We start from the raw sequence: 26,638 nt of genomic DNA, 5'->3' as shown, positions 1-26,638 counted from the left end.
GCTCACACCAGAGATGTTGTTGCTCCCCAGTTTCCTCCCTCTGCCTGTTTCTTCTGTCTCTCCATCTGTCTGTCTCTCCACTTTCCATGATGAGCTCACTCCCTTTCCCAGTTTTATTTTATTTTTTAATTTTTTAAGATTTATTTATTTATTATTTAAGAAAGACAAAGAGATAGAGAGAGAGCGAGAGCAGGGGTAGGGGGAGAGGCAGAGGGAGAGAGAGAATCCACAAGCAGACTTCCATGGGAAGACTGACAATGGGGCTCCATCCCAGGACCCTGAGATCATGACCTGAGCCGAAATCAAGAGTTGGACGCTTAACTGACTGAGCCATCCACATGCCCCCCTTTCCCAGTTTTAACCATCTCTATTGAGATACCTCCAAAATCTCTATTTTCAGACATTTTCATGCTCTGTTTGGGGCATTGCAAATTAGTACAACTATTTTTGGAAGGCATTTTGGCAATACTTGTTACAATTTTACATGTTTTTACTCCTTGACTCTGATATTACATGAGTCAGAATTTTTTCTGTTCACTTTTGCAAGTGTGAAAAATATGTGTGCAAGCATGATAATTGCACATTGTTTGCTGCAGCCAAAAATGGAAAATAGTATAAATGCCTATCAGTAGGTAGGGGAGCACTTAATAAATATGAATACAGTAAAATACTAGGCACTCATTTAAAAGGTAAGATATATTTTGATGTGCTGATTTGAAAAGATGCCCACCATCAGAAGTGGAATAAACTAGTCCAAATTCATATATTTAATCTGGCCTCTCCTCCAAGTTTCAGACAAACATTTTCAGTTTCCTGCGTGTCATCTCTACTTAGTCCTGAGAAATTTTAAATTCCATATTTTTCAAGGGAATTTCTTTTTCTTCTACTGGCATATGATAAATCCTCTGAGTTTCTTTATTTCTGCTATTTTTTCTATTTCTTTCATCATCTTTCCAGTCATTCTGGCGTACAATTTCAAAGGTGTCTTTAAATTCTTCCTTTCTTTGCCCAACACTGTAGATCATTCACCCAAGTCTGTTGATTCTTCCTTTGCAGATTTCCCAAATATCCCTTATTTATCCTCGTAACCATGGTCACTGTTTTGTGCCTTCTCTTCCTTCTTCATACCTGCAGTCTCTTTCTAGACTCTCCTCTCTCCCTCACTCTCCTCTGCACACTGAAGCCAAATTAAACATAACAAAGCACTTACTTGATCATGTCACCTACTGATAAGCTTTTCATAGTCTTTCCTTACATAGTATTTCTTAAGCCTTTTATTAACCATTCCACATGCTGACTAAGCTCTTTCTAAGTCTCTCTCCTTACAAACACCAAACTCTACCAGCTGGATTCCTTATCACTCTATCATCATTCCCACCTGTCAAATTTTACTGATACCATTTAATCTGCCTGGAATATTCTTCCTCCTACTCAATCTATCCTTGGAGACCTACATCAAATGCCATATACTCATTGACATCTTTCCTAATCATGCCACTTGGAAATGATTAGAATCTATACAGCAAGGTGCCAGAGAATACATTTCTTATATCCCTTTGATCAGTCAGTAGCCATGTTTACAGAAGATAAGTATATCTTTGCATCCTAAGTGTGTCTGTGTGTCAGGGGTGAGTTGGGGCCGGGGGTAATCAGACTCATGCATCTCTTCTATGTCATGGGGTTCAGGCTAAAGGTTGCCACAGATATCCCTAAAATTTCAGCTGCTCAACACACAAAAATTTATTTCTTACTCAGGTCATTGTCCAGTGTAGGCATCTTGATAGGTGATCTTCTCATTCAGAGACCAGGATCCTTCTAACTTTTGGTTTGGCCCTCTACTAGGTCCTAGGAATGCTCTTCATTTGGGCCGCAGATGGGGAAGAGGACTGGGAAAGGCAAACCTGTTTCTTCCCTATTTCATCACAGAAGTGATGTCAGTCACTTCCACTCATGTTTCATTGGGCAGAATCCAGCCACATGGCCACTCTTTTTTTTTTTTTTTTTTTTTGAAGATTTTATTTATTTACTTGACAGATAGATAGAGAGCACAAGTAGGCAGAGTGGCAGGCAGAGGGAGAGGGAGAAGCAGGCTCTGCGCCGAGCAGGGAGCCAGACGCGGGGCTCGATCCCAGGACCCCAGGATCATGACCCAAGCCGAAGGCAGCTGCCTAACCGACTGAGCCACCCAGGTGCCCCGCCACATGGCCACTCTTAACTGTAAGGGAGGCTGGGAGATGTTGTCTAGGAGGAAATGCAGGAGAAAAAGGAAATGCATTCTGGTGAATACAGCAGTCTTTGTCAGTCTTCACTTCCGGTCACCAAATATCCATTCCTCCCACACATAGAACACATACTGCCCCTTCCCTAGAGAAACAGTCCAGCTCCAAGTCTATCCACTGAAAGATTTCTCAGTGATGTGCAGTCTACTCCATGGAGCATGGATGTGACTCCTCCTGGTCTGGCAGCCTCACCCCACAGATACACTCAATATCCAGTGTTGGAGCAAGGGCAAAAAACTGTAGTAAAAACTCCCACTGAGGAAAAAGGGAGGAGGGAATAGTCAGTGTCCCTCCCACACAGCAGTTGTGACGTCCTAGTGGGCAGAAAGAAGAGGCTTCTATGGGTGCGAGCCTGAAAGTTCTTTGATTAGTCCCTGAATCTGTTCTCTAGGAAGAAGGAGCTTTCCACTCTTCTCCATGCACCCTGGCTTCACTTTCTGGGATGTTCTTTCTTTCCATTATCCTTCTTGGCCACATCTGTATTGAGTGCGGAGCAGCAGGTCCTTCTGGTGAGCTATCAGTGCTTCCTGCTAGTGCACATTCTGTGCCTGTCTCAGCCCCTTTCCCAACAACTGTCCACATAAAGACCTCTTCAGGGACCTCTCCAGCAGCACTAGAGGTCAGCACTAGAAGGATCCTGGGTCCCTGAATGGGAAAATCACCTTACCAAGGAAGCTGCCTACATTGGACAGTGACTAAGAAAGAAAGAAACTTTACTATGTTGAGCAGCTGAAATGTTACGGTTGGAGGCGTAAGAACTCAGAGGCTTTTTTTTTTTTTTTTTTTTAAGAGCAAGATGGAGAGGGGTGGGGAGGGGCAGAGGGAGAAGGAGAGAGAATCTCAAGCAAACTCCACACTGAGCCAGGAGCCTGGATGCAGGACTCGATCTCACCACCCTGAGATCATGAATGACCTGGGCCTGAAATCAAGAGCCAGACGCTTAACCGACTGAGCCACCCAGGCACCCCAAGGCTTTTGTTTTTTAGTTCAGGCTGTGATTTCTTTGGCAGAAGAGTGGTCTCAAAAAAAAAAAAAAAAATAGTAAGCTTCTTTTTGCTCTTGTCAGTTCCATCGCTTGTAGCCACAGCCAAAGTGCTTTCTTAGTCTCCATTCTCAAGTCTGATGTTTTTATTTGCTTCTTTGTCCTCTGGCCCCTCCCTCCAGCTTTACTGGTGATTCCTTGAGGCTTTTTGAAACAATGGGCTCAGATGGGAGGTAATACCCTGTAAGTGTCACCCTTTCCCACCTGAAGTGCTCTGAACACGGAGAAACCTACTAGATCTTTCACACCCAGATCCTTTTCAATTTCATATCTGAATATTTCATGGCCAGTTGCAGTTGGCTTTTCCCAACTTCGAAGACTATCTTTGGGGCTTCCCCATTTGCAAAGGTTCTGCTTAAGGACCATTCAACCCTTGCCTGAGCTTACCTCTTTGTAATACTGACTAAAGGCAGCCGTGTCGGCTGCACACCATCACTCTGACTCTTTCTGTCCACTTCCCCAGGTGCATGGTCTGCCTTCCCAATTATTTCAGAGAACGACTTAATCAGATATTTTGCCGTTACCAGCTAATGTTGTGACAGAGCTTTCTAGCTTTGCTATATCTGTTTCTTGCTCTTTACCAATAATGGAGCAAACATTTTTTTATGGCGCTGCCCCACATCCAGTCCTGTTTCTTTATTGATCCACGTAGGCAAACTGCTGGATCAAACAGCCATCACATCCCAATGGATTAATTATTTCTTATTCACTGTGCAGTCCCACGTGGGTGATTCTGTCTCCATGCGCATTCGGGCACAGTTTAAGTGACTGGTCCAAGGTCACATAATTGGTAAATAGATGTGCCATGATTTGAACCCAGGCAGTCAGACACCAACGTCTTAACCACTTTCATCTCAAGTAACCAGCCTTGAGATACAGCCATTCAAATTTTGCATCTTTCAAGATGTATTGCTTATGATTTGCCATCTTCAGCATTTTGTTCCACATGCCAAAGAGTTGTATATGGAAACCTCTTGATCATACAAATATCTGTAGGCTCACAGCATCTCAGAGCATGTGCTGAGAACTTTTGTAACATCAAAGATACAGAAACTCTTCAAATACAACCAAACCTGCCTCTATTGATTTTTTTTTTTTTTTAAAGATTTTATTTATTTATTTGACAGGGAGAGAGACAGCGAGAGAGGGAACACAAGCAGGGGGAGTGGGAGAGGGAGAAGCAGGCTTCCCGCCGAGCAGGGAGCCCGATGCGGGGCTCGATCCCAGGACCCCGGGATCATGACCTGAGCCGAAGGCAGACACTTAACGACTGAGCCACCCAGGCGCCCCATAACCTGCCTCTATTGATTTTAAACAGCATCTTAATTTGTAATCTTTTTATACCCATACTGCACTTTCTTTGCAGGACAATGAAATTAAATGTCTTACGTTGATCTCCTGGGTGTTCTGTTTCCATCTATTAAGTATCTTTTCATACAAAGAGGCTGTGGGGAATTTTGTAAGATTATTTTGGAAGATATACAAGGACAGGTGTGACCCACCTACCGCGTTAGGACCCCATCTCCCATGTTGAGGAATAGGTACCTAAGTGTGTCTGAAAAAACGGCTTTCGTTTCTACAGAGGAGAAACTTCCAGGACATGCCATGAGCAAATGTTCTCTCAAGTTCTGTTCCTTCTCCCACTACTTACGTGCAGATGGACTGCATCTGAAGAGGGTAAGGAGCAGAACAAGGTTTCCCCACAAGGGATGAGGTGCTCTGAACACGGACTGATGTAATGGGTGGAGGAGTTCATTGTCAGAGGCTGTTACATCTCACAGTGGGGGTCATGGGCTGGTCTGCTTGGTAAACTGCTTCTGATCTATGACTGAGATTGTGCTTCCTTTAAAAATAAATCTTGCTCTTTATACCCCACATGTTTCTCCACCTTAGGAGCACTTCCTAGATTTAGCCTAATTTTGTCTTATTGCAGTAACTTTACCTCCAGATTCTTAGTAATCACCTATTTCTGGTGCTGTTGATTTATCCATCCCCTCTGAAATGGAATGAAATGCTCTAGTCTGATTGGCTCCTTAAGGTTAGTAGAAAATATTTCAGCAGGACTTTGAAAAGGAATCCTGACCCCAACGTGTAATGACTTTAGTGGATGGTAAAGTGTCCCTTTACCAACAAGTGTTGGTCCACCCTTTGAAGTCCACATAGATTTGTACCTGATCTGAGGGTGACACATCATCCGTTCACTAGCTCACATCACCAGCCTTTTCACCTCTGCCAACAGCACTCATGGGAAACCCACACATACCAAACAACCAGGCAGTTATTTCCAAGAGGGCAACATTCTAGTGATTTACCAGAAACATCTTCAAGGTCACATATTTTATTTTATTTTATTTTATTTCATTTCATTTCATTTTATCTTATTTCTATTTATAGAGGGAGAAGGAAGGCGCAGAAGGAGAGGGAGAGAGAGAATCTTAAGCAAGTTCCACACCCAGCACAGAGCCTGACTCAGGGGCTCAATCTCACCACCCTGAGATCATGACCTGAGCCGAAACCAAGAGTCAGACGCTTCACCAACTGAGCCACCCAGGTGCCCCTCAAAGCGCTGTGAATTATGTAAGACTGTTGAATCACAGACCTGTACCTCTGAAACAAATAATACATTATATGTTAAAAAAAAAAAAGAAGAAGATAGTAGGAAGGGAAAAAGGAAGGGGGAGAAATCGGATGGGGAGATGAACCATGAGAAACTATGGACTCTGAGAATCAAATCACATATTTTTAATTTATTACATAAATAGTGGATTGGCTGAAGTGTTTAGAACAAGTGAGGTTTCCCCATTGAAAGGACAGTGAGTTTACCCTTAATAGAGATGTCAGCGTAAAGTTCTTCAAGACTTTTACAGCACTACTTAGAAAATTGCAGCTTCACTGCATACTGAAATGAATATTCAATATGAATATGAATATTCCCCCAGGTGCCCTCAAAGTTGAGAAGCACTTTTGTTTGCATGGAAGGTAAGCCCCAGGGTCTTCTTAGCATGTCTCAATGATGTATATTTAATGTCTGCTCCTTCCACATCCTCTAAATGAAAACACACCGCCCCCCCCCCCACACTCACATTCACTCTCTCTCACACACACACACACACACACACACAGTCACACGGAGACATGGCTGTGTGCCCTGGCTGAGGGCTCAGGCCCTGGCTCCTGTGGGGTACTGAGGAGCAAGCATGGAACGGTGCTCGGTGAGAGCTGCTGGTGAGAATCGACAGCATGTCTGGGGAAGAAAAGGCTGAGAGGGAGACACTTAAGAACAAGCTTCTCGTGGGAAAATGTGGGAGACTATTGAGAAGGGACACGAAGGAAGAAAGGAAAATTGTTAGAGCTGCACTTTCTCCGTTTCTGAAGTGAACTTCTGCTCACAGCAGGTGAGCGCAGGCTCCCTCCCACATTGAGATTTCCTCCCCTGCCCTGCAGTCTGTTAAGTAAACACAGACTTTATAGTGAGAAAGGAACCTTTCTCTATTTTGGCTATGGGTTGTTATTTTTAAAGCTTCACCCTCCAAACATTTCCCCCTATCCTTGTTTATTTTTTCACTAGAAAGAAAATGTGCTACTTTAGGGACACCTGGGTGGCTCAGCCGTTAAGCGTCTGCCTTTGGCTCAGGTCATGATCCCAGGGTCCTGGGATCGAGTCCCACATCAGGGCTCCCTGCTCGGTGGGGAGCCTGCTTCTCCCTCTCCCTCTGCTGCTCCCCCTGCTTGTGCTCTCTCTCTCTCTCTCAAATAAATAAATAAAATCTTTAAAAAAAAAAAAAGAAAATGTGCTACTTTAAAAAAAATTGACTTCAGCATAAGAAACACTCCCTTGTAGTATGCTGTCCCTGTTTCGGGCCAAGTCACCCTTCGGTGTGACCACCGTCTCATCCCCCTGTTGAGCAACGTAGATTTTAAAGATTGCCCTCTGTTTCTAGAGAGCTTCCATGAACCTGGATGCCACAGTCAAAGCAGAATGCACTGTGGCAATTGTTTTTTGGATGCTTTAGGTAAAAACAATTGCCACAGTGCATTCTAACCTCTCCCTGAACAGCTGTGGCTCTATTTATCCAAATATCTCATAGTGGTAGTTATATATCGCTGCTACTAGGTACCACCTGCCATTCTGAACACTTTACATAAAATCTCATTTACCTTTATCTGAGACGTCTATGGCAATTGCTTCAATATTGATGTGGGTTAAATGGGAGGCTGACGTTAGTTGTAAGACTTTCTTTCTATATCTTTTCTGGGGGAATGTAGCCCATGGCCTTGCACCTGTCTTTTCTCTGTCTGTCTTGCCCCTGTTTTGGATCTCTTTATGAACAAGTCCCATGTCTTTCTTCTCTGTACCTTTATGTCTAGCACAAGGCCTGGTTTGTAAGGGGCAAGTATGAATTAAAGTAGGGTGAAAAAGGAAGACAAAGGAAATCATGTTGGAATTCTTTCCTCTGGTCATAGATAGTATGGTTTGACTTAATAGTTTTGAGTCCTAATTCCCTCACTTTTGACAACAAAAAAAATAATACTACCTTAAAGGACAGTTGTAAGAAAGAAATGGATTTATTAAAAGTACCTAGCATATTTCAAATCAGTGTGGAAAAGATGGTTTATTCCATAAATGGTGTTAAGACTACCTAGCTGCCTGGGACAAATACAAAGCTGAGTCCTGTCTCACATGCCACCCAAAGTAAATCCTGAAAAGCAGGTGCACAGCTTTAGGAATACCCTAAAATCCATGGAATTGTACACTCTAAATGAGTAAATGATATGATATGTGACCATATTTCAGTACAGTTGTTATAAAAAAAAAAATCCCAGAAAGATTTAAGTATAAAAACATGGAACTGTACTAGAGGGAAACATAAGATACTTGTTTATATGTTACTGAAAGGGAAATGACCTTTTCAAGCAAGACATACTATTCTAAACAACAAGTTTGGCAAATCGATTATGTAATAATTAAATATTTTGCAGAAGAAAACACCAGAAAAAAAAAAAGAAAAGAAAAACATGACAAGCCAGTAGAAAAGCATTGAATGCACATAGAACAAAGGGCTAATTACTACAATATATAAAGAACAGTTAAGAATCAACATGAAAATGACTAATAACCCAACAGAAAAATATCAGCAAAGGGTAAGAGCAGGTCTCTTAGAGAAAGAGCTTATACCAATATATTCTTCTACCAAAAGTCTATTGTACAAGCTCTTGGGAAGCAATGTTTGAACTATTTATCAATATTAAAAATGCATTAAGTCCTCTAATCTAGTTATTGCATGAAATGTTTGTGACAGTAAAATACTTGAAGTCAAACGAAATGTCAGCCAACAGAGAAATGGTTCAAAAAATTTTAGCACTTTGAACACGTTCAGTGCAAAACTTATGCTATTAGAAACAGTTATGCAGGGGCGCCTGGGTGGCTCAGTCATTAAACGTCTGCCTTTGGCTCGGGTCATGATCCCAGGGTCCTGGGATAGAGCCCCACATTGGGCTCCCTGCTCCACGGGAAGCCTGCTTCTCCCTCTCCCACTCCCCCTGCTTGTGTTCCCTCTCTCGCTGTGTCTCTCTCTGTCAAATAAATAAAATCTTTAAAAAAAATTAAAAAAAAAGAAACAGTTATGCAGCTGTTAAGAACCACTGATGAACTCCAAAATACATTAATTAAAAATAAAACAAAGTGCTGGACAATGTGCTTACTGTTCATGTTTTAAATTATTATATTTTTCACAAATATATGTTTGCATATGCATAGGATATTTTAAATTCTTCTTGTCCCCCTCAAAGACAACATGCCCCCAATTCAGCTTGTGAACGAAAAGATGAATGAGTTCCTTTCACGTGTATTATCTCATTGAACTTCTGCAACAACCCTATGGAAAAGATACCAATAGTTTCTTTTTTAAATATAACATGTTATGAACCTTTGGGTTTGCTTATTTAATAATTGCAACTACTAATGTTAAATCCTCGATGCAGAGGCTCTGTTGCACAGGGAAAAATCCTAAATTTCTTATAATGTGGTACATCCTTTATCACTTGACCTTTTTCTCCTTTCCCAGGTTAATCTCTTGTCTCTTTTGTACCTCTAGCACACCACTCCGTGTCCTTCACTCTGCTCTTCCTCTCCATGTCTAAGACCCTCTTCCAATGATGCCTTCGCACTCCTGCTCGATGAAAGCCTGAATTTCTTAAACTGTCAACTCGAATGCCACCTACTAGGCGAATCCTTACCTGTCATCCTTGACAACACAAATGGTTCCAGCCCAGCCACAGTCCTTCATGATACTTCCTCCTGTATTTCAAAAGCACTTTGTACAAGTCTGTTAAACCAGATTATATTATTTCCAGGTTTTGAGCATATTGAGGGTAGAGGCTCTGTTTTTATTCCCATAGTGACCACATGCCTAGAATATATAGCAGATCAATAAATACTTAGACAAATCATTTAGCTGAATCTTAATCATTTTTGATTACCCATAGGTTGAAGAACTCTTTATTTTTTATTTTAATTCCAGTTAGCTTGCAGTGTTAAATTAGTTTCAGGTGTACAATATAGTGATTCAACAATTGCATCCATCACCTGGTGCTCATCACAGCAAATGCCCTCCTTAATCCCCATTACCTATTTCCCCCATTCCCCCACCCACCTCCCTGCTGGTAACCCATCAGGTTCTCAGTAGTTAAGAGTCTGTTTCTTGGTTTGCCTCTTTTTTTCCTCTTTGCTCATTTGTTTTGTTTCTTAAATTCCACATATTAATGGAATTGTATAGTAGTTGTCTTTCTCTGACTGACTTATTTCACTTAACATTATATTCTTTAGCTCCATCTATGTTGTTGCAAATGTCTAGATTCCATTCTTTTTATGGTTGAATAGTACTCATTGTATAACTGTACCACATGTTCTTTATCCATTCATCGATCAACGGACACTTGGGCTGCTTCCATATCTTGGCTATTGTAAAAAATACTGCTATAAACATAGGGGTGCATGTATCCCTTTGAATTTGTGTTTTTGAATTCTTTGGGTAAATACCCAGTAGTGCAATTGCTGAATCATAGGGTAGTTCTATTTTTAACTTTTTGAAGAACCTCCATACTGTCTCCACAGTGGCTATATCAGTCTGTATTCCCACCAAGAGTGCATAAGTGTTCCTTTTTCTCCACATCCTCACCAAAACCTATTGTTGTGTTGTTGATTTTAGCCATTCTGACAGGTGTGAGGTGATACCTCATTATGGTTTGGAATTGCATTTCCCTGATGATCAGTGATGTCAAACATCTTTTCATGTGTCTGTTGGCCAGCTATATGTCTTCTTTGGAGAAATGGCTGTTCATGTCTTCTACCCATTTTTTAAATTGGGTTATTTGTTTTTTGGTTGTTGAATGGATATAAGTTCTTTATATATTTTGAATACTAACCCTTTATTGAATATGTCATTTGCAAATATCTTCTCCCTTTCAGTAGGTTGTCTTTAGTTTTGTTAATTGTTTCCTTCATTGTGCAGAAGCTTTTTATTTAGATGTAGTCCCAATAGTTTATTTTTGCTTTTGTTTTCCTTGTGTCAGGGGACCTATCTAGAAAAAAGTTGCTATGGCTAATGTCAGAAAAGGTACTGCCTGTGTTCTCTTTGAAGAACTTGGTATTTAACATGGCAGATTTGGAGATTGAACAATATGTCTCTTCTAAGAATTTGAAATGAAATGTTTTACTGATGGAAAAGCTTTTTATTTATTTTTTTTGCTTTGCCTTCTAGAATTCAAAAGAATATTCATGTTCCACGAAGAGAATGGGCTGCAGTTTTTTGTTACAGATTTGGAGCCAGTAGATTTTTATGAATGTGAACCTTATCATGGGTCTGAAAGCTTTCTATGCTTTATTTTTTTAAAAGATTTATTTATTTGAGAGAGAGAGAATGAGCAAGCACATGAGCAGGGGGAGGGGCAGAAGGAGAGAGAGAATTTCCAACAGACTCCCCACCGAGCCTGGAGCCCAATGCGGGACTCGATCTCAAAACACTGAGATCATGACCTGAGCCAAAATCAAGAGTCACACTCAACCAACTGAGTCACCCCGGAGCCCCAGCTTTTCTGTGCTTTAATACTATTTTTTTTTCTTTTTATTTTCTGTGTTTTCATAGGAACCAGGGCAAGTGTGTAGAGGGCATGGTGGAGATCTTTGACATGTTGCTGGCTACGTCATCTCGGTTTCGTATGATGAATCTCCAGGGAGAGGAGTTTGTGTGCCTCAAATCCATCATTTTGCTTAATTCTGGTGAGTTGATAACATGGGGGAATTTACTGCTGGGTTACTGGAAGAAAGATTTATGTGTATTTTCAGCCAGATATAAGCTGCCTATTGCAAAGGCATAATCATAAATTGAAAGAAACAACTGATGCACATTTAAAATAACCTGTTGTCATTGTAGACTGCTTATAGAGGTGGAACCCGCACTGGTCAGATACAACGAATGGAGAAAACAAATTGGACACTGAACCAAATGGCTTTTTTGTTGAAATATTTGCATCCTTTTACAGATATTTGGGATGTTTTCATTTTATTAATTTTATTTATTTAGTTTGAGGACTAAAGTGGTACAGGTATATAGGCATCGATTGTTGATAGTTGTATATGGCAGAAAGTAAGTAGACCAAATGACCAACATCAAGTTCAAGATCATAAGGAAAGAGGTTTATTTGAGACTGACCATGTTTCTGGCCAAAACTGATTAGGCGACAAATATAATTGGCTCAGAGATAGAAACACCTGGTCCTAAAACTGAGGCACACACAGGGCAGGTCCAGCTGAAGAGCAGCTTTCATGTGGTCTAAGGGGTCTAATTCAACTGTGCCCTCCTAGCGACTGATTTGAGAAAGCCTAGCTGAGAGTGGCATCTGGTTAGGGGTTTGTTTTGTTTTGTTTGCCGTAAAGGTCACCTATTGTGTAAAGAGGTTGTCCAGGTCACCCAGATGGAAACTATGGCTCAGCTGAATTAGCGCCGTGTTCCTTCTGGCCCTCAGTATTTGGATCTGGAGACTAGATATCCAGTCTGTGGGACCCGAAGCTCAACAGCTGGGTGTCAGCCGCACAGTAGATGGCTTTAGCCTGGATCTTGACCCCTGGTCCTGGCCCTACTTCATGCCTCAGACCACATTCTTACATAGAAACCGTAGCTATTTTGAAGCGCTATGCCAGATTTAGAATCAGATAGGGTCTCCAATTTCCCTGATGGTTGAACTAGAGTTTGTATTGATCGCATGTGGAGAGAATCGGCCCTTTCTCCTCTTTTCAGATGTCTTGTTTCTTCCCGAAGAACACCACCCCCTTCGTACCTCCTCTAGCCGTTTTCCACTTCCCTTCCCCACCAGTGCTAATAACCTATATCACTTCATGGTTAGACAGTAATCATTCTCACTTATCAACTGATAAATGGAAATCTGTACTATTCCAGTAGGCAAGGACTGAACTACAGAACAGTTACCTGAAAAACGATGTGACCCACTCATTCATGTTTCTGGTTCCACTCACATGCATTGTGCTTTTCATTTCAGTCATTTGTCTGGTACACTGAAGGGTTCATATCCCACAATGGCTCTTTATTGGAAGAGACTTCTGGGAGCAATGCCACTCGGCTGCACCGTGCCAGGTCCTGAACCTGGTCCTTCTTCAGTGGAGGGCTGGCGCATGCTGATGGCTTTCCTGGGGGCAATCCGTTAACTTCAGGGAAAGTGGGCCTATCAACTGCTGGGACTTTTTCCCCACTTTTTCTAGGAAATAACACTCCAGACAGGAAGTGAAAATTCACCAGAGTTATATAATCCACGCAAGTAGATGCTCTGATCTTGGTCACCAAAAATATTCCTTCAAATCTGTGTAGCCTCTTCCTACATTATTGTTCTGTTCCTATGACAGGGTAGGGTTTTTAGAATATTATATAAATAAAGGGCAAGACTTGTGCCATCAAAATATTTAATGCATAGACCCAGGATTTTTTAAGTCCCAGAGGAAAAAAATTTCAGCCCTCACAAGAAAGTCTTTTGTGAAAGACTGGCCCCAGAATCTCACAACATATTTCCCACTGCCAGATCGGACCAACATCTGACTCCTCCTCACACTGGTTAAACTTCCCTGCGCTATCCTTGTTCTTCTACTTCTTTCTCAGGAGCTTCTGTGAGCTTCCTTCCTTGCATTTGAAGGGTTGGAACACTATTTTGGAAACACAAGGCACTGTAGTCTGACAGAGTTTACAGTTGTCCTTCTCATGGGAGAGATATCAGGGTGGCAGCACGTCTTTTCTGTCAAGGACGGCACTGCTGGCTCACAGGCAGTAACAAAACAGAAGCTTTCTCCCGACCTGTAAAAAGTGAAACCACTCTTTTCAATCCAGAAGTGAGCTATGTTTGCAAAAGCGGGTCTGCTGCTGAGTACAGCTCTTAGTGTCTCATATTGTTCCTGAAAAACAGAATCAGAGAGGACAAGACTGAAACACAATGGTGTGGTGCTAGAAGACTTTTCAGAGTAAAAAAGCAGTCCATCCTAGGAGGGTTACTACAATCCTAACAATCTTGGCCCACAACTGAAAGTATGGATTTTTCTAAAAACCCAACCAATTCATGACTCTGATCCAGGGCAACGCTTCACCTGTCATGAGATAAAGAACAAATGACGGTCATTCCAGGAATCTCTGACAGAAGCCAAGTTGGAAAGGGTTCAGGAAGCCTGAGCTGGAAGATGCTTTTCTGATTCCTGGGAAACAAGACCTCAGTGTATGGGGGAGCTTTGGGTTGTGTGCTGTGTTCCGGTCACCAAAGTCTGAGAGGGTGTGTTTATGTTGGCCTTGACTTTGAGGCAGAGGCACAGGGTAGTTGAAATGTTGTTTTGTGGACTACTAGGAGTGACTTTCTGCAGTTCTCAAGAGGGTCTCCCAAATGCTGAAATTTCCATGGGAAGCCCGTTCACAGCTGTTTGGGAATGGGAGATAATCATCATGATTTATGCCTCATTAAGAATAATTCATTACATTGCTTACAAAAGCCTAGAATCATTCATAGGACAAACACTATTTTTCTGCTCTCCACTAAAGGACAGAGGCATTCCTGGTTAATCCAGAGATGCTTTAGCAAAATCAGTGCCAGCTTCTAGGCATTCCGAGAACTAGCTGGACAGAACTCAAGCAAAGGAAATGTGAGCAGAGCAGATGAGCTCAGAGCAAAAGGCCCAGAGGGACCAGTGACAGGAGGCAGGGCTGGTGCTGCAGAAGCGGACCAGGGGGCCAGGAAGGGGTTATCTGTGCTTGTTTACCCTATTCCCCCTACCCAGTGGGACTTCAGTCCTCCTTGATAATTCCAGTATTTCTAATTCTTCCCAACTCTGACCTCATCTCATTCAGGAAATCTTGCCACCACCCAGGTCCATAACGAACTTCCCTTCGCTAGACTATTTTAGTTCTTAGAGCCAGTATCGTTCAATCTAGCATTTGGTCAGTTGGTTGACTGATTTCATTCATTTGTTCAATAATTCCGAAACTTTGTGCCAAATACACAAAAATGAATGACATGGTTTTTGGTTTTGTGTTTTCAGTTTTTTAATTTAACCTTGATGTCTTCTTCATGCACGTACATCCTGATTTCCCTATAAACTATTTAAACTTTTTTTTTTTTACAGTTCTCACAGTCTTTAACCTGTGAACTGTCAAGAGGTACCACGCCGTTCAGTCCTTCAGTAGATGTTTATTTGCTGGACATGACCAGGAGGTTGTGGAAAGTTCCCATTCGTCATATGCTCTTTCTACCATTATGAAACATATCATCCTTTTCAGATCCAGATAATATCAAACTATTAAATGAGAAAAAATAATGCCCATCTCCTTGGGTTACTGTGAACTAAAAGGAAAATTGTATGTAAGATGTCGAACGTGGTTTATGGAACACAGTAGGCCTTCAATCAGTGAATTGAAGCTGTCACCATCATTCGGGAATCTCTGGTTCAAAAGGAGCCAGTCCAGCGGTGCCTGGGTGTCTCAGTCGGTTAAGCATAGGAGTGGAACCTGCATAAGATTCTCTCTCTCCCTCTCCCTCTGCTCCTCCCCGCGCACCCCCTCCCCTGCCCCCACTGGCTCGCTCACTCTCTCTCTCACCACAAAAAAAAAAGGAGCCAGTCCATACCTTCTTTTATTATTATTATTTAAAAGATTTATTTATTTATTTTAGAGATCTCACAACCCTGAGACCATGACCTGAACTGAAACCAAAAGTTGGATGCTCAAACCGACTGAGCCACCCAGGCACCCCATATACCTAAGTACTTTAGTTTAAAGGTTTCCTGCTAGGCTTAAAAAATACACAGGGACTGAAGGATAATAATAATAATAGAGACTGTGACTCTTCCCCTGAGACTTGGTTAATTATGCTGTTTAATTGTAATGAGAGAAATTTTAGAGCAAGATTGGTCTCATGGATAATAATCGATTGTTAATTGAACCGTAATGTTGGCCAACCTTAATGAAAACGCTGTGGTGAGTGGCAGACAAATCCCAGTGTGCTCACTCATCCATTCACTGTGTTTCTTCCCATCCCCCTCTCCCCCACATGCCCCTCAGAGTCCACTCCCGTTTAGATCACTACCCTTTTAGTGGGTGTTTTTCAAGACTCAGAAAAATTCACCCACCAAACCTTAATATGTATAAGTCTACAATCTCTAATAAATGTTTGGTTTGGCCTTCAAAATTCAACTTAATAATTATTTCTGCACCTTTTCTGAACCCGTTACTGACCACAGTTTGTTATATTCCCCAGTAATTCCAAAGAGTGTTGCTTCCCTCACTCCCTGGTGACTTGATCCACCTGGGTCCCTGGAGAGCCCATCAGATGCCAGACTCCAGCTCCCCTGTCCCCTGTTTAACAGTAGATCCCCTTTCCTCTCCCGACTCACAACTCCAGGTACGCAGAAGTCTTCCCTGGGCCTGCTGGATCCCTGTCTCCCTCCTGAAATGTCTTACTCTATAGAAATGTTGTTCTCATGATTACCTGTTTATCGCAACTGCCTTCAGACAACATTTCTCTTTCAGCTGGTGGAGTAAGAAAGAGGAGTAAAGGTAAAAAACTGTAGGGCGAAAAGGAAAACAAAATGCTAGAAAGAATTATGGCCACATTTCTAAAATGTGTACCCTGGTGTTCATTTAAGAAAAAAAGGGATATGGAATGTCGCCCAGGAGCATATATATTAAACATAAACCTAAAAATGGTGCCAGCTCTTGTCTGTCATTTGGTTTTGCTTTGTTAATATGGTGAATGTCATCATCTTGGTGCCTTAACAGAGCATAGGATCCTGAAGCTGTGACACCCATTCGCTTTATATGTGTTCACCATGGCCCCGGGCAGAGAAGCATTTACTTCATGATTGATTTGGACAAGTTCTCATCACAAAGAATATTTCCTCTCTCTTGAGCTGATTTCTTTGCACTGTTAATTATTAGACAGTTATTTAGAGCATTTATAGTTTTAAGTTGAGAAATAAGACAATGATCAGAGTCCCTATATTTAGATGAAAGAGCATTTTTAAAAACATATTGACTGTAAACATTGAGGATCATTAATTCTCAATGGTTGAAGGTTCAGGAAAAGGCCTTGGGGCGCCTGAGTGGCTCAGTCGTTAAGCGTTTGCCTTCCGCTCAGGTCATGATCCCAGGGTCCTGGGATCAAGCCCCGCATCGGGCTCCCTACTCAGCGGGAAGCCTGCTTCTCCCACTCCCCCAGCTTGTGTTCCCTCTCTCGCTGTGTGCCTTTCTGCCAAATAAATAAATAAAAATCTTTAAAAAAAAAAAAGGAACAGGCCTTGGAAATTGCCAATGAGTACACTGTCAGGTATGCAGTTGTTGGCTGGTGGAGAAGTTTTGATTATATTATCTCTTGAGTTCTTTGTAATGCCAAGCTTCCTCCCTAGGGAGCCTTCCTAGTGTTGTGATTTTGAGATAAATGATACTTCACAGTTGTTAAGTGGCTCATTGTCTCCTTCTCTCTGGCTGACTAGATTCTATAGGCCGCGGACTCAACTCTTAGAGTCTTTCCCTGCGGCTTGAAACAAGCCTAAGGTCTCCACTAATTTCCTGAAAACTAGCTGTGGCATGGACTTTGTCATTAGAGAGGCGTGGCATTCAAGAGAAGCAACTCTGCCATTTACTTAGGGGATGATGGATGCCCTTTGATAAGCTGCTTCCTTATGAAAGGAATTACGGTGTTCTTAGCAGATAGATAATAAATAAATTCCTGCCTGGAAATTCTGAGGCGGGATTTCACCCCTGCCATTGTGGTTAAAAAATTGCATTCTCATGACCAAAGTGTCCTTGTGAATGGAAGAGTCTCAGGCCTCAGACCGAGTGGATTGGGTCCTGCATCTTGCCCACACCTCTTGGAGCTTCTGTGGAACTAGGGAAACCAACCAAATACCTGTAGCCTGCTAAAGACTGGGGGAGTCCTGATGGGACCTCCTGGGATGTGTCAAAATGCAGCAGCTGTTGGGAGACTAGAAATCCTGGCAGCATTCTGATATTAGGAACAGTTTTCCAATCATACTCAGAACCTTGGGGAGGGACATTATCATTTTGTGCTCACAAGAGCACCAACAAAGGGGGAAGCCATCTCCTGGGTCCTTGATTCAACCACCCTTTGGACCAGGGTCCAGAAATTATGAAATCAGTATTCTTAAGTCTGACCCATTTAAAAGAAAAAGATGCCACCAACTCCCCAAACACTGACTTAAATGTTCTTGTTCTTTGTATTATAATGCTGCTTAAATATGTATAACCATATTTATTATTTAAATGGACAACCAAGTATAAACTTTGTTTATAGTTCTTATATAAATACAAAACCAAAACAAATTCACAAATTAAATACAAACTAAAAGGCAAACTAATAATATTTTTGCAGAAATTGTGTTGCTGTTTCTAACATGCCTGGGGTAGACCTCCAGTCTGCTGGTCTACCAAGTGCTCTAGTGATGACTCAGTTGCCCCCTCCCCCACTTGCCTGTGTTCAGAATGATCACAAAACCCTTGCTTGTGCAGCATGCTGTGACATCATCTGACTTTGACGAGAACATATCGGTTATATATTTTGTTTGCTTCTGTATTTATTTATCTGAGGTACTTGAAGTGTAACTATTGGATTTGAGGCAATTGTAAATACTGGTGGAAAACATGTTACTTAGGAAACAAAGATTCTGTGGATCATCTAGTTTGGTGAGTATCAGTGCTCCATACATTTCCATCATCTGGGGGTCTTTAAAAAAAAAATCCCTGTGTGGGGACCCACCTCCAGAGATTCTGATGTAATTGGTTCAGATGTAATTCAGGTTCAGGGTCTGAATATTAGTATTGATTAAAGCTCCCCTCCCACCCAAGACTCCAATCTCACCAAGATTGAGAACCGTTGATGTAAGTAATGCAGAACATTCTGATATTAATGTTCTAATGGTATTTCTTAGAATATCATTAAAATGCAAACACAAAATTAAAAAAGTCTAAGACAATTTAAAGACCTTTAGGAATCAATTTTTAATTCTCAGGAATATGTGAAACCTTGTTTGAAAACTACCGGTATAGATGATGATCTTTCAGCTACATTAAAATAGTTCTCTAGTGTACTATGAAACTAACCATTCTGCAGACCCTGAGGGATCAGCTGCTCATGCTCAGAACTGTGCCGGCACTGGAGGCATACAGATGAGTAAGATCTGGGGGCGCAGATAATTAACTCATTATTTGCATATCATGAGATAAGGGCTGTGATATAGATAAGCACATGACAGTAGGGTTCCTACATGAGGACTGATAGGTCCGCTGAGTCTTGAGGATGAGAGGGCTTAGCTGGAGTCCGAAGAAAGGCAAGGGGGAACGTTCTGGCCCCACCATTCATTCATCTAACAGTGAGGATTTCATCAAACCACTGGACTTCTCATCACTTGTTTCCTTAACTAGCAAAGAGAAATAATAATTTGAAACAGTCCTGCTTATCTTATGGATTCGTTATGACAGAGAAAGATAGCTTAACGATATAAGCTAATATCATCATTACTATTATAGTCGTTTTTTTTTTCCCAACGGGAAAATATTAAGCAATCAAATAGCTTACCACGATTTTGGTGTCAAGATCACCCAGTTCTAATCAAAGGACCAGAAGTACACTCAGGGCCTGTATTTGGAAGGGCCTTAGGTGCCCTCACTTCACTCATGCCTGGCACATTGACCTATAGTTTAAAAGTGTTTTGACACTTGAGAAAACAACAGTAAGATCCCACTAATTTCTTGAGCTCACAAGTAAAATAAAATATTGTTTTTAATGGGTTTATCTTTTCCCACAACATACTCATTAAATAAGTAAAAGCCATAATAGAATATGTATGCTTCCTGACACATCTAAATGGAATGTCAAGCTGTACCATCAACTTCTAGTCTAAACCGAACATCCCTGCACTTAGTTGGAAGACCTACTTCTGGGTGTAGCCTTCCACTCGGGGCCTTGTGGCTCTCTGATTGCTTCTGTCATGGTGAAAGAAAGATGGAAAAACAGACTTCCTGCTGCAAGTTTTGTCCTCCCCTCCCTCTCCCATGGGATCCTGGAGCGCAGCCTCACTTTGGCCTCTTCCAGCACTTTCCCTCAGAGGGCATACGGCTGCTTCCATATGTTGAGGTAGATTCAGACTGCCTCAGGCTTGAGTTTTTACTTTATATCTACTTTTTCTCTGAGTTTTTACTTTATATCTACTTTTTAGGTTTTACTTTTCTTCCTGCATGTAAGAAAGACAGCAATACCCCCACTGAACTGAGTGATATCCGTGGCTTTAGAAGCTATTATTTGTTAGCTTCACTACCCTTTATTGAGTATTTACTACTTTTCAAGCATGTACTAAGTGCTGGAGATGCAAAGTTGCCTTTCGTTGCCTTATCTGTAGTAGTTTTTACCCTGTCATTTACATGAGGTGAGGCGTAGGGACTGCTCCCTGAAACCTAGGGCAGCGCCATCAAGGTGACCCAATGGTCATACCGATAGTGATAGTAGTAGTGGTGATTACTAAGGTAGTTCTTACCTTAAGGTCCTCATAGTCTAAAGACAGAGACAGATATAAAAAGAAAACTTAATAAAAAAAAAATAAGGTTGCAATTGTAAAGTGGTATGTTCAATTGAAATCATTTGAGAATACAAAATATATTACTAGAGAAATAAACAACGACCCGAAGTTAGGCAACCATTTGGGCATTTTGATGTACCTCATTGCGATCTAGTGTAAGGGTTAAGAGCAAGATACTCTAGTTCCATGTTCACATCCCCTTTCTGATACTTCTTAGTTGTAGGGGTCTGGACAAGTGTTGCTTATACCCTTTGTGCTTCTGTTTCCTGGTCCATGAAATGGAGATCGTAATAGTGCCTACCTGCTAATCCGAGTTAGCTCTTAAAACAATGTCTGCTTAGACTAACACTCCATTTGTGTGAGGCATTATTTTCTTCTCTTTCCATACTGTGAGTGCATTATAACCATATTTATATTTATATGTTTTAATTAGTATTTTACACATATACTTTCCATAGAAAGAATACTTTAAATGGCTGCATAATCATTCATGAGGATATATCCTTATTAATTCAACAAACCTGATATTGTTAAGCATTTAAGTGCTTTTTCTTTTTTTGGTATTATAAACTATGCTTGTTTTGCATTCTTTTCCTACATCTTTTGCCCACATTTGCTTATGACTTTGGATGTTTGTAGAAGTAGGTTTGCTGGTAAAAGGGTACAAAAAGGCTCCTGATTTGTGTTACCTACTGTTCCAGAAAGCTTTACCAAATTACACTTTTACATAAATGTAAACTTATCATGCAATGTGAGAGACAGGTGAGTGCAGACCGCCAGCCAGGTGGGAGAGGGCACAGCTTCCTGCTGCCCAGCTACTGCCCCTGCTGTGATAGACCCAGCAACTTCTTCATCAGTCATATTATAAGCGTCATGTTAGGAACCTTCCAAGCTCACCCCTTTTGAAGCAAATTATCACCTAGAGAATTTTGTTTTATGTTATTGTTTGTATAGGTGCTTGTTATGTAAGTTCCAGGTTTGTGACTTACGCAGACACTGGACCTCCCGTTATTCCAAGCTGTCAGGGTGCACAAAGGGCTGCCATTTTATGTCTCACCTTCTGCTCTTGGTTCCTTTGCCACTGATTTTTTAAAGTGATATTTATAAAAAGGAAGACACCAGGTTGAATGGCTGGAAGTGCACTTCTCTTCATTGGTTTCCTCAACCAGCAAAGAGAAACAATAATTCTAAACAGTCCTGCCAACCTTATGGGTTTGTTATGTCAGAGCAAGGTAGCTTAAAAATATAAGCCAATATCATCATTACTATTATAGTCTTTTTTTTTTCCAAAGGAAAAATATTAAGCAATCAGATAACTTACCAAGATTAAAAACTTATCCAAGGAAGTAGAACCTGGTTCCTCCCGTGGTTTCATTTGCTCTGGATTCTGGGGCTTTGTGAGAGTGACACGACGTTTCCTAGTCCCTAATGAGTTTAGAAGAAGCAGCTTACCATGTGAGCCCACTACTCCCACCATGCCATTCTTTGGTGATGGAGGGGCTGCCGGTTCCAAGAGTGCCCTGTCCAATGTCGCTGACACCCCAAGGATCAAATGCAGGCCTGTCTCCACATTCTCACAGCTGGAAGCAGACAGATGCTGGGCAAACTGGTCCAGCTCCAGCCCAGAACAATAGTCAACCCTGAGGATGGCTAATCAGGACTGTTAGGAAGGGACTGGCAGGAGCAGTTTGTTCATTCTTTAAAATTGGCATCAACAGTGATGAATTAAACCCAGAATGTAAAATTCACCTTCTTAACAGGTGAAGAAGCATCTGCTCTTTCTCTTGGTATAGCAGATGTCACTCTTTTTTTTTTTTTTTTTGACATTTTTTAAAATTTAAGTTCAATTAAGTAACATATAGTGTATTATTAGTTTCAGAGGTAGGGTTCAGTGATTCATCCATCTTATACAATACCCAGTGCTCACTACATCATGTGCTCTCCTTAATGTCCATCACCCAGTTACCCCATCCCCCCGCCCCCTGCAAATGTTGTTCTTTGAGTAAGAGAACATAACCTTCACATCCAGTGAAAGCCAAACACTCAGCACCTCTTAGTAAAACCTTAACGCCACGCTTTCTTTGCATTCCAACTCAAAAGTCCTCTGGGGACAGAAAGTGTTGCCAGTCTTTGAAGCTGATCTTTTGTACTTAGACATGTAGTTTGGGCTGTCGATGACATGTCAGAAGCATTCTTAGCTAAGAAAATTATTCTCAGAAGCTTTAGTGACAAATGTGTTAGCTTTATTTCTTGTCAAAATGACAAGCCTTGAAGAGTTCCAGAAATGTGAACAGCCTTAAGGATGATAGAAATATTATGAAAATAGTAATAAGTAATATCCCTACAGCAAGCTCCTTATTCCTTGGAATTTCTATTCACCAGCTTTGTTTCTCTCTCATCAGTCCAGGCATTGATAAAGCTCATGAAATAATAGGAATGAAAGGAACTTTGATTTTGTATTTTTAATAGCATTTTCCTCCACCAAATTACAAAAGTCCTACATGCCCAAGGGAGAGAACTTGGAAAATACAGAAAAAACCACCAAGAAAAATAATCTCCTAAGGAATCATAATTTCACCACACAAAAGTAATCATTGTCAACCTTTTGGTGAAAGTTTTTAATTAAAGAGACTCTTAGAAGATGTCCGTGTACACCGTGTTCCTTTCTCCACACCATCCTGCACGGTTTTGAAAGGTTGGATTGCTCCTAAGTCATTCCAGGAAAATTATTAGTTTTTTCAAATATCTCTGGAGGTGAGTCCATTGGCAATCATTTCTAGTTTCTCACACACCTTGAAGTTAGGAAATTCTTTGTGTAGTTGCTGAGCAGTGGGCTAGGTGTGAAAGATATTTGGGTTCTGGTCCCACCTCTGCCACTTATTTACTGACAGGGTGACCCCAGGCCAGTCCAGCCTCACTGCCCTGCCTTAAACCCCTCTTAGCTCTAGGGCCCACTGGCCTGGTTCCCTAACCTCTCAGAGCCTGTTTTCCAATGATTAAAGTCACTGAAAGGGATAGGCGGGTTTGGGGGGTTTTTACATTAAAATTTTTTTAAATTTTATTTTTGTTTATTTATTTATAGACTTTATTTTTTAGAACAGTTGTACATTTTAGAGCAGGTTAGAGCAAGACTGAGTGAAAGGTACAGAGATTTCCCATGTACCTCCTCTATCCCCCAACACATAGCCTTCCCAACTATCAAAATCCTGCACCAAAATGGTACATTTGTCGTACCATTGATGAACCCACATTACACACCGTTATCACCCAAAGTCCATAGTTGACATTAGTCATGCTTGGTGTTGTGCATCCTATGGGTTTTGACAAATGGATAATGGCACATATTTACCATTATAGCAACATCTGGCATGGTTTCACTCTGTGCTCTGCCCACAGAGCCCTCCTTCCTCCCTCCCTTGAAAACCAATGATCTTTTTTTTACTGTCTCCATAGTTTTGCCTTTTTTTACAATCTCATAGAGTTGGAATCATATAGTATATGGTCTTTCCAGGTTGGCTTCTTTCACTTAGTAATATGCCTTTAAGACTCCTCCACATCTTTTGATAGCTCAATAGCTCGTGTCTTTTTAGTGCTGAGTAATATTTTACTGTCTGGACGTACCATAGTTGGTTTATCTACTCACCTCCTGTAAGACATTTTGGTTGCTTCCAAGTTTGGGCAATTATAAATAACAGTGCTATAAATATCCACATGTGGGTTTTTGTGTGGACATAAATTTTCAACTCATTTGGGTAGGTACTAAGGAGCATGATTACTGGATCTTACAGGAAGGGGATATTTAGTTTTCTAAGAATCTGCCAAACTGTCTTCCAAAGTGGCTATACCATTTTTCATTCTTACTAGAGTTCCTGTTTCTCTATATCCTTGCCCATTTCATGGTGTCAGTGTTCTAGATTTGGGGCATTCTAATAGACGTGTAGTGGTATCTCCTTGTTGTTTCAATTTGCAGTTCCTTAATGGCACATGACCTGGAGCATCTTTTCATATGCTTATTTGCCATCTGTATATTTCTTCTTCAGTGAGGTGTCAATTTCAGGTCTTTTGCCCATTTTTTTTTGTAGTATAGTTGACACACAATGTTATGTTAGTTTCAGGTGTACAACTAAGTGATTTGACAAGTTTATGCATTATGCTGTGTTCACAAGTATAGCTCCCATCTGTCCCATGACATCATCGCCTTCACAATATCATTATATTCCTTATGTTCTGCTTTTTATTCCCATACTGTTCTTAATCTATAACAGGGGGCCTGTATCTCCCTTTCCCCCTCACCTATTTTGCCCAAACTGCTATCCCTCTCCCCTCTGGTAACCATCAGTTTGTTCTCTGTATTTATAGGTCTGTTTCTGCTTTTTGTTTATTCATTTTTTTAAGAATCCACTTATGAATGGAATCATATGGTATTTGTCTTTCTCAAACTTGTTTCACTTAGCATAATACCCTCTAGGTCCATCCATTTTGTCTCAAATGGTATGACCTCATACTTTTTATGGCTGTGTAACATTCCATTGTGTATGTATACCACATTTTCTTATTTGTTTGTCCACTGGTGGACACTTAGGTTGCTTCCATGTCTTGGCTGTTGTGTAATGCTTCAATAAATATAGGGGTGCATATATCTTTCCAAGTTTGTGTTCTCCTTGGGTAAATACCCAGTAGTGGAATTATCGGATCATATGGTATTTCTATTTTTAATTTTTGGAGGAATCTCCATACTGTTTTCCACAGTGGCTGTACCAATTTACATGCCTGCCAACAGTGCACAATGGGTTCCTTTCTCTCCACATTCTCATCAACGTTGTTTCTTGTCTTCTTGGTTTTAGCCATTCTATCAGGTGTGAAGTGATATGTCATTATGGTTTTGATTCACATTCCCCTGATGATTAGTGATGTTGAACATCTTCTCATGTGTCTGTTGGCCATCTGGATGTCTTCTTTGGAAAAAGGTCTGTTCAGGTCCTCTGCCCATTTTTTGATCAGATTGTTTGTTTTTTTGGTGTTAAGTTGTATAAGCTCTTTATATATTTTGGATATTAACCCCTTATCAGATATGTCCCTTGCAAATATCTTCTCCCATTCAGTAGGTTATCTTTTGTTTTCTTGATAGTTTCCTTTGCTGTGGAAAAAGAAAACTTTTTAGTTTGATGTAGTCCCAATAGTTTATTTTTGCTTTTGTTTCCCTTGCCTTAAGAGACATATCTAAAAAAAATGTTGCTACAGCTGATATTGAGAGATTACTGCCTGTAGTCTTTTCAAGGATTTTTATGGTTTCAGGTCTTACATTTAGGTTGTTAGTCCATTTTGAGTTTATTTTTGTGTATGGTGATAGAAACTGGTCCAGTATCATTCTTCTGCATGTCGCTGTCCAGTTTTCCCAACACCACTTATGGAAGAGACTGTCTTTTCCCCACTGTATATTCTTGCCTCCTTTGTCATTGATTAACTGACCATATAAATGTGGGTTTATTTCTGGGATCTCTATTCTGTCCCATTAACTTATGTGTCTGTTTTTGTGCCAGTACCCTTCTATTTTGATTACTACAGCTTTGTAGTCGATCTTGAAATCGGGGATTGTGATACCTCCAGCTTTTTCCTTCTTTCTCAGGATTGCTTTCACTATTTGGGGTCTTATCTGGTTCCTTGCAAATTTTAATATTATTTGTTGTAGTTTTGTGGCCCATTTTTAAATTGGGCTGTTCATTTTCTTATTGTTGACTTTTAAGAGTTCTTTGTATATTTTGCATAAGAGTCCTTCATCAGGTATGTCTTTTGCAAGTATTTTCTCCCAGTCTGTGGCTTGCCTTCTCATTCTTTTGTGATCATTTTTTTAAAATTTTATTTTATTATGTTAATCACCATACATTACATCATTAGTTTTTGATATAGTGTTCCATGATTCATTGTTTGTGTATAACACCCAGTGCTCCATGCAGAACGTGCCCTCTTTAATACCCATCACCAGGCTAACCCATCCCCCCACCCCTCTCCCCTCCAGAACCCCCAGTTTGTTTTTCAGAGTCCATAGTCTCTGATGGTTCATCTCCCCTTCCGATTCCCTGCCCTTCACTTTTCCCTTCCTATTATCGTCTTTTTTTTTTTTTTTTAACATATAATGTATTATTTGTTTCAGAGGTACAGGTCTGTGATTCATCAGTTTTACACAAT

General features: G+C 40.9%; 1 protein-coding gene across 3 annotated transcripts in view; it reads left to right on the top strand.

Annotated features, from left to right (window-relative positions):
• Positions 1–26,638, top strand: part of ESR1 (estrogen receptor 1) — a 361,147-nt gene that overhangs the window by 308,690 nt on the left and 25,819 nt on the right. For 2 of the 3 annotated variants that reach the window (XM_036072959.2, XM_078054566.1), the window contains one exon: positions 11,466–11,599. In XM_036072959.2, the coding sequence (XP_035928852.1) occupies positions 11,466–11,599 (134 nt within the window). Of the gene's footprint in view, positions 1–11,465; positions 11,600–14,989; positions 15,457–26,638 lie in introns of those variants that run through there. The other variant, XM_078054567.1, reaches the window with a different exon arrangement.

Source organism: Halichoerus grypus, chromosome 9 (assembly GCF_964656455.1).
Source record: "Halichoerus grypus chromosome 9, mHalGry1.hap1.1, whole genome shotgun sequence".
Classification (NCBI taxonomy): Eukaryota; Metazoa; Chordata; class Mammalia; order Carnivora; family Phocidae; genus Halichoerus; species Halichoerus grypus.
Note: the sequence above shows the minus strand (reverse complement) of the source record. Positions and strands in the feature narration are given on the sequence as shown.